Raw genomic sequence first — 12,448 nt, 5'->3', positions numbered from 1 at the left:
TGCAGATAAAGTCCAAAGGCCATCTTCTGGCAATCCCTCTTACTGAAAGAGGCAGGTTTTTTTGTTCTATTCAGGCCTTCAACTGATTGGATGAGGCCCACCCACGTTAGGGAGAGCAATCGGTTTTACTCAAAGTTCACCAATTTAAATGCTAATCTCATCTGGGATGCCTGGGTGGCTCAGTTGGTTAAGGGTCTGACTCTTGATTTTGGCTCAGGTCATGATCTCACAGTTCATGAGATCAAGCCCCACATCAGGCTCTGCAAAGACAGCACAGAGCCTGCTTGGGATTCTCTCTCTCCTCTCTCTGGCCCTCCCCTACGCATGTTCTCTCTCTCTCTCTCTCTCTCTCTCTCTCTCTGTCTCTCTCAAAATAAATAAATAAACATTTAAAAATAAAAGATAAAACAGGAGTGCCTGGGTGGCTCAGTCGGTTAAGCGTCCAACTCTTGATTTCGGCTCAGGTCATGATCTCATGGTTTGTGGGTTCAAGCCCTGTGTCAGGCTCTACACTGACAGTGTGGAACCTGCTTGAGATTCTCTCTCTCCCTTTCTCTCTGCCCCTCCCCTGTTCTCACTCTCAAAATAAAAAAATAAACATTAAAATTTTTTTTAAAAATAAAAAATAAATGCTAATTTCATCCAAAAATACCCTCCAGTTGACACATAAAATCAATCTTTCTCCTTCTCTCTCTCTCATCCTCTCCTAACAACTGTAATGAGTGCAAAGTGCTAGAACAAAGACCTGTTTCACCCCGAAGAAATCCAAAGGTCACATGGATCAGTCAGTTCTTCCCATGTGCACCTCCCAGAAAGCAACGCAGGAAACGTGACGCATGAGCCTAGTTATAAACTAAGCTTCTGAGGGCATTCTCCTAACCTACCTGGCTTAACTACACTGTTTGCAGAATTTTAGGCGATGTTTCAAAATTAGCTGATCATCCCCGAAGGCCTGTGAATTGACTGTAAGTAATTTAATTGGAGATGAGCAAGTGGGAAGACAGAGGGAGAAATTTTCCTCTCGTAGCTAACACAGCTAAAATCCCAGATAGGAAAGAGCCATTAGTATATCCGCTAATTGGAGTCATGTTTACATTCCTGTTGTCAACTGGCAACATTTGCTTGTTTCAAGGAAGTCTCCCCGGGTTTTGTGTAATTGTTACAACCTCTACAGAAGGCAAGTCCTGGGTGTAGCCCCTGACTGGGCAATTTCATAAATGATCCTTGCTCAAGCAAAGCACACATTTATTTTAGCTGCTACATTATTTTCTTCCATAAAACAGTCCATGGCACTGCCATCAGTCGAGTTGCGGTATTCTTTCCCGTTGAGAGTAGACAACTGTTCTCAGGGGGAAAAAAAAACCCTTTAATCTGTGTTTATGCATTATCATAGCATAATAAAAGACCTTTAGCATAATAAAAGTTAGCAAAATAAAAGACCTTTTGTTTAAAGCGAAATCAGTCCATTTGTGACAGACTCATAAAAACTACTGGAAGTATGAAAAACCATGTGTCATCACGAGACCCACTGTACTTTGCGACCCAATGTTTGAAACAAGGCTCCTGACTATGTAAGATGAATAGTGGCCTAGTGGGGTGTCTGTGTTGGGAGAAAGCCATCGCGGCCTGGAGAGACAAAGCAGCCGAAAACGTTCTTTATTGTGGTGATGTCCTTCTACCATGGCAGGCGACCTAAGGCATATTCTTACCAGGTCACATCCTAGTCCCCAACAGAAGGCTGAAATAACTAAGACCAAGTCTAAGCAACAGTCCTCACCTTGGAGAGGCGACTGCTGTCCACTCACATATGTTCTGGGAAGCCAAAAGGATGCTCAACATACGACTTCAAGTCAAAATACTAAAGTCCAGGGGCGCCTGGGTGGCTCAGTGGGTTAAGTGTCCGACTTCAGCTCAGGTCATGATCTCACGGTCTGTGAGTTTGAGCCCTACATTGGGGCTGACAGCTCAGAGCCTGGAGCCTGCTTCGGATTCTGTGTCTCCCTCTCTGCCCCACCCTTGCTCATACCTGATCTCGGTCTCTCTCAAAAATAAATAAACATTAAAAAAAGGTTTCTTTAATAAAATAAAATACTAAAGTCCAGACCATAAGAATAACACAAGAGAGAGACTGAACAGATCATACAGGAAAGGTTACAAATCATTTCCTTCCTACAGTCAAATTAGTCTCCTATACGGCTTTTCCAGAAAAAAAAAAAATAATAATAATAATAATGCTGGCCATTACTAAGGTGCAAATAGGACCAATCTAGAGAGGAAAATATCCCAAGCAGGAGTAAGACCAAAAGGTGCCCTCCTCCCCCTCACTTTGGGGGATCAACAGTTCCCTGCAGGTACTCTGTAAACTTGAAGTTTAGGGGTGGGGAGGAAGGGGTCACCCGGTCAACATTTTCTTTTCCCAAAGCAGCGGTGACATTTGTCAGGAAGGCTCCCTGCGGGGGCCAAGTGAGCGGCTCTCTGGCCAGCCCTCCGCTCAACACCTGCAGCTGCTGGCCGGTCTGGCTGGGCTCCCGCGTCGTCAACAGGCAAGCCCAGGAGAGCAGGGCAGGGGCCCGGCCAGCGCCACACCCGCCCGGCCTAAACAGATGTGCTTCCTCCGCTTGTCAACACAGGAAAAAGAATGGAGTGTGAAACCCTCAGGATCTGTGAGAAACTACGTGGTCTGGGAGGAAAACCTCGGAAAACCTTTTTGATGCAAAAACCATTGTGAAATGGGTTTCGGCGAGCAGGATTCCACTTTCCCCGCTGTGCAACGCGCTTTCTTGCAGTCAGGCAGGAACGCTGGCGTCACCATCTGATCCAGCTCGCTCCTTTTCCACAGAGTCAGGCTGGGGCGGGGAGGGCTTGCAGATGACTCTAAAAGAGAAACAGAACTAAATTCCAAGTGTCTCGACCCTTTGTTCTGACTAATTGATGATGTGATGGCAGTGGATTTTTTGCCTTTCCGAGTTCAGCTTCGCTGCCTCCCTCGAGGAGTACATAGTGAAATGTGATTTCGGCACTGATCCCAGCCCCCCGGATATTCTGAGAGTTTCGTATTTAACTGCAAAGAAAGGGCAGCAGGCCATATGGTGTCTCTAGGCAGAGAGGGGATAAGAGCTCTTGTTGGAGATGGACAGAGAAAACAGAGGAAGTGGACAGCTTAAAATGAGCCTTGGAATCGTTTTGTCTGTTGTTGATCCTTCCTTACTGTTTAATCCTGATGAGCTAGCAGTCTGTAAACAAGACTTTCCCTTTGGCCTTGGCCACCAGGAAGCTCAGAGCTACATTCTGGGTCCAATTATAGTAGCTTTCCTTGGCCTAAGCTTTCTCTGCATGGCGTTATTGCAAATAATTTCTGGATGTAGGTAGGAAGACGGCATTTGTGATATTCTGGCTATCCGCTATCTATTCCCCTCCTTTTGTTAACTGGATACCAAATTCCCTCCAGGAAACTATGTTTCCCTAGCCCTAGCCCATGCGCTTCGGGGAGAGGGTCCCACCTCCATCTCAGGGGAGAGGCACATAACCTAGACACAAGCCAGTCCCTTGCTCTATCCTCTATCTCCCTCTCCACACGGCATTGGGTTACAGGTGGGCAGATGAGCCGGTGAGATACCAAGGACATTTTGCCAGGAATCAGGGCACTGACGTCGTTCCCACTGGACTTGAGGTTGGAAAGACGCTAGTCTAAAGCCCTTACTGCTGTACCACGACCACAAGGGAAGCATCTGCCTGAAAATGGAGCTAAAGCTCGAGGATCCGTCCCTGCAGGACCAAGGGAGACGGGAAAGAAGGTCCAGGCTCATCCCGGTACCTGATGCTCACCGGCCCTGTCTAGGAAACAGCAGAGCCCTGTTCCTCTACAGCATGATCTGGATTTGCTGTCACAGTGGAAAGCATCCCAACTGACACAGGAGGTAGAGGCAAAAAGCCCATGCTTCGTTTTCTCTTACTGTGAGAATACTGTGCGGTGGGGGCAGGAATTTTGAAAACCACAGGAAACCGTAAGAAAAAAAAAAATCGCCCCAGATCCCACAACCTAGAGAAAAGAGCAAAATGGACTTCCCAGAATTTATTTTGAAGCCAGGGGGAAGAAAACACCATTCGTGAACACCTTCAAACACGCTGTCACACTGAACCCGACAGCATCTCGAGCTATCCCATTTAAGCCACAGGGAGGGAGAGTCATTATTTCATTTCTGTTTAGCTTTGGCACATAGCTCTGTCAGGCTTCTGAGTTCAACTTAAACTTTTTTTTCAGCCTTCAAGTTCAAAAGGCGTTAATCTGGCCCCGCACCAAAAGCCTTTTGGCCAGAAACAGCTGAGCTGTTTGAGAGCACCTCCGAAGGGCTGCATTTCAGGCGGACCTGTCGTCTCTCAGGAGCCACGATGGGAGCACCGCGCCCACGCTGCTGCCCCTGTGGTTCTCTGCACGGGCCTGCCAGGTAAGCCGGGCCCCCCACCCCCACCCCCAGGACCGCAGGGCCCTCGCTGGCCGTCTGGGGTCCTCTGGCTCGGCGGGCAGCCACGATCGGGCAGGTGGCTTTGAATCGACGCTGCTGCAGCTGGTATCCCACAAATGCTGCCAATCATGCTTTCTGTTACTTTTCCATTACTAGAATTTTTCAAACATACAGAAAGAATACAGTATAACAAACACACACGCATCGCTTCCATTTCACAATCGTTTACGTTTTGCCAGCTTTGCTTCATTTATTTCTTTTCTGGCTGAAGTGTGCAGTTTTGAGGGTTTTTTTTTTTTAATTTATTTTTGAGGGAGTCACAGAGAGGGACAGAGGATCCGAAGCAAGCTCTGTGCTGACAGCAGAGAGGGCGCCGTGGGGCTCGAACTCACAAACCATGAGACCGTGACCCGAGCCAAAGTCGGACGCTCAACCGACTGAGCCACCCAGGCGTCCCTGAAGTGTATGTAAACTACAGACATGTTACGCATGGATGTGTCTGACTGCTCCTTCGCAGTGCAATTTCCTCTTTTAACTTCCGATTCACATTAAATATCTAAGGAGGACAATGTAAAATGATTGCCACCATTTATAAAATACCTGCACTTCACGAATTGCCCCGTTCATTCATTCTTTCATTGGCCAGTATTTATTGAGCACCTATTAGGCCACAGTTTGAAGCCCCGGGGATACAGTGATACACAAAACCGGGGGTGGGCGGGACCCCAGCTCTCACGGATGGAGGGCTTCTTCTGTGGTGGAGTTGGGCATTAAATAGATCAACAAAGTAGCGTGGAACCAGAGTGATGGGGGACGGACTGGATTCAGGGCCATGCAGTGTATGCAGTCAACAGGGTTTTTGGACAGACCGGATGTGAGGTGTGGGAGAAAAAGAGGGGTCAAGGATGACGGGCATTTTTGGCCTGAGTGTCTGGAAGCCCGAAGGAACCATTCGTTAGGATGGAGATGACCCCAGGGACAGCGTTGCAGGATTTTTTACCTCAGCACCGGGACTCGTCGTCTTGCCCCTTCGAAGAGTAAAGTGGTGAACGCAAAATGAGCGGCGGCAGACAGAAGTTCCTGAGACCGTAAGATCGGAAAGGAAGAAGAGGAGGAGAGCTCTCTTGACAGAGAGGCGACATTCAAAAGTGAACGGCCGCGAGTAGAGGCAAGGGTCCTGGTTTCCCACGGTTCCCCTTCGCTCCTTCTCAGGGTCGACCTCTACTGGCTGGAAAACGCTAGGTGCTGGGTTGTCCTTTTCCTGATTGGCTCATTTTCGTCATACAAGGAGAGGTCTGTGGCCACGCTGGTCCTTGTGGGTCATCCGTTTTCTGGTCTACTTATTTTTAGTCAGGTCTCTTGTCAAATTCCCGAGGGAAACCCGAGGGGCAGTAGGTGGGGTCTGTGACATTGTTGAGAGGGACCTCCTGCCTGAGGGGGTCCGCTGTGGTCAGGCTCTCCCAGCATTGTTCCAAACTCTGTGTTTTTCCCCACCCAGGGACCTCCGGTCCTAATCTTTCCCTCTCTGCCTCTTTTAGCCTATGTTTTCCTATCCTAACAGCAGATCTGGAGGGGAAGATCGCAAGTTCAGTTTGGAATGCCAAGTCTGAGAGGTCACGCAGGAAGCTGGCTCTCTTTGTCTGGAGTTTAGTGGCGACGCGGAGGCTGGAGACGCGACTCTGGAGTGGTCAGCATCTACAGATCCTATCTTCAGCCCCGGGACTGCGTTAAGAGCACTAAGGAGCGAGTAACTGGCAAAGACATCCAAGGACTGAGCCCTGGACACTGGGAAATAGCAGCCAGTGTGGGGAGAAAGACTACAGCATGTAGTGTCCTGAAGCCAAGAGAACAAAAGGTTTCCAGAAGGGCGCGATCCTGTCCAGTAGTGCTGATAGGCCGTCGCAGATAAAGACTGAGAACTGACCCCAGAATTCAGCATCATGGAGGTCACCGGTTTCCTTGGCAAAAGCTGCCTGGGTGAAAGGGCCAGGACAAAAGTCTGATAGGTGGGTCACGGGAGAAGTGGAGACAGCGGCTATGAACAGCCCTTTAGAGACATTTTGCTATAATGTAAAAGTGAGCAGAAATAGGATGCCAGCTGCAGGGGACAAAGGGTCAAGAGGTTTTGTGAAGACGGGATAAATTACACCATGTCTCTGCTACTGGAAATATCTAGCAGCGAGGGGGAGATGGTACGGAAGGCAGGATGCATGACTGCAGCAAGGTCGACCAGTGGTCCAAAGCCAATGCCCCGCCACCCCCCCTCCCCGCTCTGAGAGGTGCGCCCACAGTGTTGGGGGGATGGGCGTGGATACATAGATGGTGGGTGCAGTCGGGGTTTTCATTCTCTTTGGAAATGAATCCGAGGAAGCTCCAAGAAGTGAAGTCCTTAGGAAGTTGCAAATCTGGAACCCAAGACCCAAGTCTCTGGTTCCAAAATCTGTCCCACCACGGCTGCCCCTCTATTTTTGCGCAGAACTGGGAAGTTAAGGAGTTAAAGAAACCCTCTGCCACGTTTTTTACTCTTTGCCTTTTACACAAAACATAGGTTGCTTTGAGGCACTTTGAGGCTCACGTTGGAATGAGGCCTCTTTGACAAGTCAGGGATCCTTCCAACTAGTTTCCTGTATTTCGCATTCTCATTTGGCCTCCGCTCCCATGTAACATTCAAATTTATGGGGCTCTGAAACAAGAGACTTGGCAAAAGGTTATCCTGGTACAATTTCCCGGATGCACTTTTATTTCCCCCCAAAAATATCCACGTTCAAGTATGTTCGCTTTGCCCTTGACGATCTGTGTGCACTTTGTACAGAATCTCAGCTCCGGGCTGGGGGAGGCGGGGGTCTCAGTTCCGCTCCCGAGCGCCCGGCGCGGGGACAGGGCCGCCGGCGGGAGCGCCGCCACTAGATGGCGCCAGAGCCCTCCTTCGCTCTGACTCCTGCGGGCTGCGAGTTCTCCGGGGGACCGCGGTCGGGACAGGCGCCGCTCACCACCCGCCGGCCTGGTGGGGCCTGGCGGCCCCTTCCCCGACTTGGAACTGGAGGAAGGGTCAGCTCGACGCCCGCTGTCTTCTCCGTCCACCTCTGGACTTAAAGCAGACCCGGGTCGTCCGCTACCTGGCAGACGATCTCCGAGCCAACAGGGTCAGAACAGCGCTGGCTGTGCAAAATTTGGATGGAATGCTGGGAGGAGGGAGGAATGTGGTTTTGTAAACATATTACCTGATACATGCTTTGCTGATACTTGCCTGTCAGAAAGCCTGGGCCAGTGTCCAATAACTCGGCTGCCTCGAGCCCTATGCAATGGAGATTGAATTTCCATGTGGCCCAGCTGGCAGCTTTAAAGCATTTTCAGATGAGGCATATGCATCCACACAGCTCACCTGTTACTTTTGTCTCATGGGGTCACATCACAAGGGCACAAAATATGACCCGCTTGCAGGTGCTTGAAAGAGAAGTTTGTGGCTGACAAATCCATCCTTGAAAAACTCCTCTGTGCCTCCAGGACAGCAAGTCAGGTGTCCTATCTCCACAAATGAAGAATACGGTCTGTAATTAGACTAACCCAGAACCCTTTGAAAACTGGTTAGGGGAGATGTTTTTTCTTGACTTGACGAGAGCTTATTCCTCTAACTGTAGGATATCTGTCAAGTGCTTTTCAGCATGGAATGAACCACTGAAAAGTTTTTAAATCACAAACTATTTTAATCGCTTTAAATCACAAATTATTTTAAACAGGTCAGGGTTTGTAAGAATTGGTTACGATGGGTGTATTCCAAGCATACTCTGACTCTAGGGCTGGCTTAGCTGTTTCCTGAAAACATCTTTATCACGTACCTTTTTTTTTTTTTTTTTTTAAGATCTCAGTTATAAGTAATCTCTACCCCCAGTGTGGGGTTTGAACTCATAAACCTGAGATCAAGAGTCACATGCTCTACTGACTGACCCAGCCAGGCGCCCCTCCTTATCGCAGATCTTAAGTCCCTCTGAGAAGGAAGTTTGTGTATCTTTGTTTTGGGAGAGGACAGCTGTGGTAAAGGAAGAGTATAATTGAAGAGATGAACCTTTATGGTGCCAAGTATTTTGTGTTGCTCAGGACACAGGGACCTATGTCCTTTCTTTTTTTGTTTTCTCTTTTTTGAGATGGGGGGGGGGGTCTCATAGTCTCATAGGTTTGACTAACAACCTTTTCTGTCAGGCTCCACAAAATTGTTTTAATTAACGTCCTTTTAATTAATTCAGTTAGCTTTTACTGAGGTGCCCGTCTCGTGCTAGAACCCATGCTAGGCACCAGAGGGGTCGCAGTGAACAGAAGTAGCAAAACAGCACGGCCGTACTAGAGCTTACCTCCTTCCAAAGGAAGTTTTTAAACACACATCCTGTTGAGATGAGGACATTTATATCAGTTTGCTGTCCTCAAAGCATTGTGATGTAGTGTGGCTCAGGTACAAACCAGGAAGATGAGCCTGAATGCATTTTTGTTTTAATGTTTATTCATTTTTGAGAGAGACACAGAGCATGAGTGGGGGAGGGGCAGGCAGAGAGAGAGAGATTGAGAGAGAGAGAGACAGGATCTGAAGCAGGCTCCCGGTTCTGAGCTGTCAGCACAGAGCCTGACGTGGGGCTCAAACCCACGAACTGTGAGATTATGACCCAAGCCAAAGCGGGATGCTCAACCAAGTGAGCCACCCAAGCATCCCAAGTCTGGATGCATCTTAATCACTAACTCAATGATGCTAAACAAATCACTGGATCCTTCCATGCCTCCCCCTGTCACTGTGTCCTTTGTTAATAATATCCTTACCTTCCTCAGCTTTGTGAATTCAATGATGGAACACCTGAGCTGTCAAAACATGACACAAATGCAGTTTGCTTTTACAAAATACACTGTTTTTTATGTTATAACAGTACCTAAAGGGAGCATAAGATAAAGGAACATGATTACAAATGATTGTTAAAACAGAGGACTTGAAAGATTAGGCTAAAATTCTAACAGAGGATATCATTAATTCTCAGCTCTTACTGCTCTGAGGCACAATCTGAGGAATCCAGAATATTCTAAATATCTGTTAAAGGATCAGAGGTGAGGAATGTGGTTAGCCCCGAAAATGTGGAATGAGGTGACCCCCTGGCAGCCAGCCTCCCTTGGAGAATAGCTTCAGGCACATCTTTTTTGCCTGCAAGGACCGGCCTGCCCCGACCTGTTGGATGAAAACCAACACTAGGAGCCGGAGCAGCACTGATCTGACCAAGCTCAAGGCCGCGGGGCGGGGCGGGGCGGGGCGGGGCGGGGGAGGTGACACAGAAAGTCAACTGGCCTGAGGTGTCTCAGTGCGGGACTCTGTCCAAACACAGAGACACTTCAGAACGTCTTTCAGGAGGCATGATGAACGTGAGACACAGAGCTAACAGGACACTAGACGTGTCCTGAAGGAAGATGTGCTGTCTAGGCGGCCAGAGGCGTACAACGCATTCCAGACGAGGAGTCTGCGGGAGTGAATGGCTTCCCCTGGTGTTGAGATGACTTTGTGTTTTCCAGTCTCCTCGCTTCCCCCAGCATCCTGATGATGCCATCACCTAGAGGCTTCACGAAAAATGATTTTCCCACTTTCTTAGAAAAGAGGTGGCATTAAAACTATTTTAATTAAGTAAGTACAGTCAGATCTGTAGGCCCTTTTGCAGAAGGGAAGTTACACATTACAAAAGGAAGAACATGGAAATTCTGCACATTTCCTGTTGAATGTCCCCCTTTATTCAGAAAGCAGGCTGGCCGGCCCTTTTGTTTCTATTAGAGAATCAACAGAAATATACTCAACTCACAGGCCCAAATAAACGGACAATGGGTCGACAATTTCGCCACATGGAAATTACAAGTCAAACACCTCCCTGTCCACTCACTTCCCCCCCCTCCATGGACGTTCGGTGTACCTGTGTCTACTCTCAAAATCAAGGACTTTGGGTCCCGGAGCATTTGGGAAGAAATCTCAAGTTCAGCAGACAGCTGAAAGCATTAAGAGAAATATCTAGAATGCTGCTTGGTATTGTCTTTGATAAAAAAATAAAGGAGTAAAAACCTTTTTGTAGAGGCGGCTTCTAAGCAACAGGCTTGACCAAGGGTAAACCTGAGTAAGGTCAAAGAGCCCACAGGGCTCACCCACCACCACAAGCTTCGGGCAAGCAGGCTCACTAAGTGACCCACCTCGTAATAGCCATAGGCTCTAATTAGCCAATGGGCTACTCACAACCAGGCACAGTTACCAAAAAAGGGAAAATTCCATCCATTCCCATATCTCCCTCACTCCACCCTGTGACTGTGGCCCCTCACTGCCACCTTGCTGCAGACAGTCTCTTTGCTGTACTGCCCATCTTGTGGTGTATTGAATAAACTTCTATGTCCTTTGTTCTGCCTTGATGGGAGTGGGTAGAGAGAGAATCCCAAGCATCCCAAGCAGGCTCTGTCAGCACAGAGTCCAATGTGGGGCTCGAACTCATGAACTGTGAGATCGTGACCCGAGCTGAGATCAAGAGTCGGGACGCTTAACCAACTGAGCCACCCAGGTGCCACCAAAATAAACTTAGAAAAAAATAATAATAAACCCAATGACTTAATAAGTAGCTTTTAAAAGAGGTATTATCACTCTTCACAACGATATTCTGTTCGTCCTTCCATGTACCTTCATGTGTCATGTCAAAAAATCTTTTATATTCGTTTCATTGTGAAAAATTCCCAGCCAACTTCTGATCATATGGATTTCCATTCATTAAGTATTTACTAAGCATTTAACTACGCTTTATGCTGAGAAACCCAATCATCACTAAGACATACGTATTTAGGAGTGGTCTGGTGGGTGAACGGGACGTTACTAAAAAAATTACAGTAGATCTCGGTGAATGAGGTTGGAGAATTAGTCAAGTGTCTGATTATAAGGGCCTTGGATGCCACACGAGAGGGACGTTTCAGAGCAATTCCTGGGGCAGCAGAGTGGATCAGAGTCGATGAGGCTGCACAGTAACTATAATCAAATATCCTAGAGCAGCAGTGAGGCCAGAAAAGAGTGGAAAGGATCAGACACACAGAAAGAATAGGAGGGGCGAGGTTTGGTCATTGGTGTAGTGTGGTGAGTAGGTAACAGCCAAGTGGAGGACAGCTCAGAAGGAGCCTGTGCAAGGGAATTAATTCAATTCTGTACAAGTCACGTGAGGTGCCTGCACACAGCCATGTGATGCTGAGCAAGCAGGACCCCACACCCACCCGAGCTCAGTGAGGGGACATAGGTGCCAATGAAGCCAGAGAGCATGAAATCACCCAGGAAGAACGGAGAGATGGGAGCAATCCTAAATGAAACAGAATCTGGGAGAGGAGCAAGTTCCGGCAAAGGTACCGTCCCCACCCGGAGCCCAGCCCCCAGCCCCAGCCGCCACACCGCGCTAGCCCGAGTTCATCCCGGCCCTCCAGGTCCATGTGCTCGTCAGCCTGCCTTTCCAACACTCTGGCCCTGTTACCGGGTCCAGACTGTGACCGCAGCTTAGGGGTCATGGCATTCCTTCCTGAAGCATTAACTGTATATTAGTGACTTGGGAGGGAGCAAAGAGATTTTTATGTTAGACAATGCAAAGTTACAGAGCAGAAAACAAAAACAAAAACAAAACTCTCATTTTTAGAAGAGAGAAGACATAATTTCAATAACGTTTTGTGCTTTCAATTCCTCAGGCTTTGTACCCTCTCAAGAAAGAAGCAACCATTCTACGTGTGACATGAATTATATATAGTGGCCATTTTGTTTTGTTTGCGCATTATGTCTTTCATCTTTGGTGAAAAGTACCTACGTTTTTTTATTTTTAATGCTTATTTGTTTTTGAGAGAGATAGAGAGAGGATCCGAAGCAGGCTCTGCACTAACAGCACATAGCCCGATGCAAGGCTTGAACTCAGGAACCATGAGGTCATGACCTGCACCCAAGTCGAACGCTTAACCAACTGAGCCAC

At 48.0% G+C, this 12,448-nt stretch overlaps 1 protein-coding gene across 2 annotated transcripts in view; it reads right to left on the bottom strand.

Annotated features, from left to right (window-relative positions):
* Window positions 1-1,228: 1,228 nt before the first annotated feature.
* TOMM20 (translocase of outer mitochondrial membrane 20) overlaps window positions 1,229-12,448 on the bottom strand; it is a 35,016-nt gene continuing 23,796 nt past the window's right edge. Inside the window, exons 5-6 of one of the 2 annotated variants that reach the window (XR_006194852.1) lie at window positions 2,704-2,874; window positions 1,229-1,339 (exon numbers count right to left, since the gene is read on the bottom strand). Coding sequence is in view for 1 of the 2 variants with exons in the window: in XM_042909230.1 (XP_042765164.1) it covers window positions 2,842-2,874 (33 nt within the window). In the remaining variant the exon portion in view is untranslated. Of the gene's footprint in view, window positions 1,340-2,074; window positions 2,875-12,448 lie in introns of those variants that run through there. The other variant, XM_042909230.1, reaches the window with a different exon arrangement.

The sequence above is a fragment of the Panthera leo genome, chromosome D2 (assembly GCF_018350215.1).
Source record: "Panthera leo isolate Ple1 chromosome D2, P.leo_Ple1_pat1.1, whole genome shotgun sequence".
Lineage (NCBI taxonomy): Eukaryota > Metazoa > Chordata > Mammalia > Carnivora > Felidae > Panthera > Panthera leo.
The sequence above is the reverse complement of the archived record's forward strand: the minus strand, read 5'-3'. Positions and strand labels throughout refer to the sequence as shown.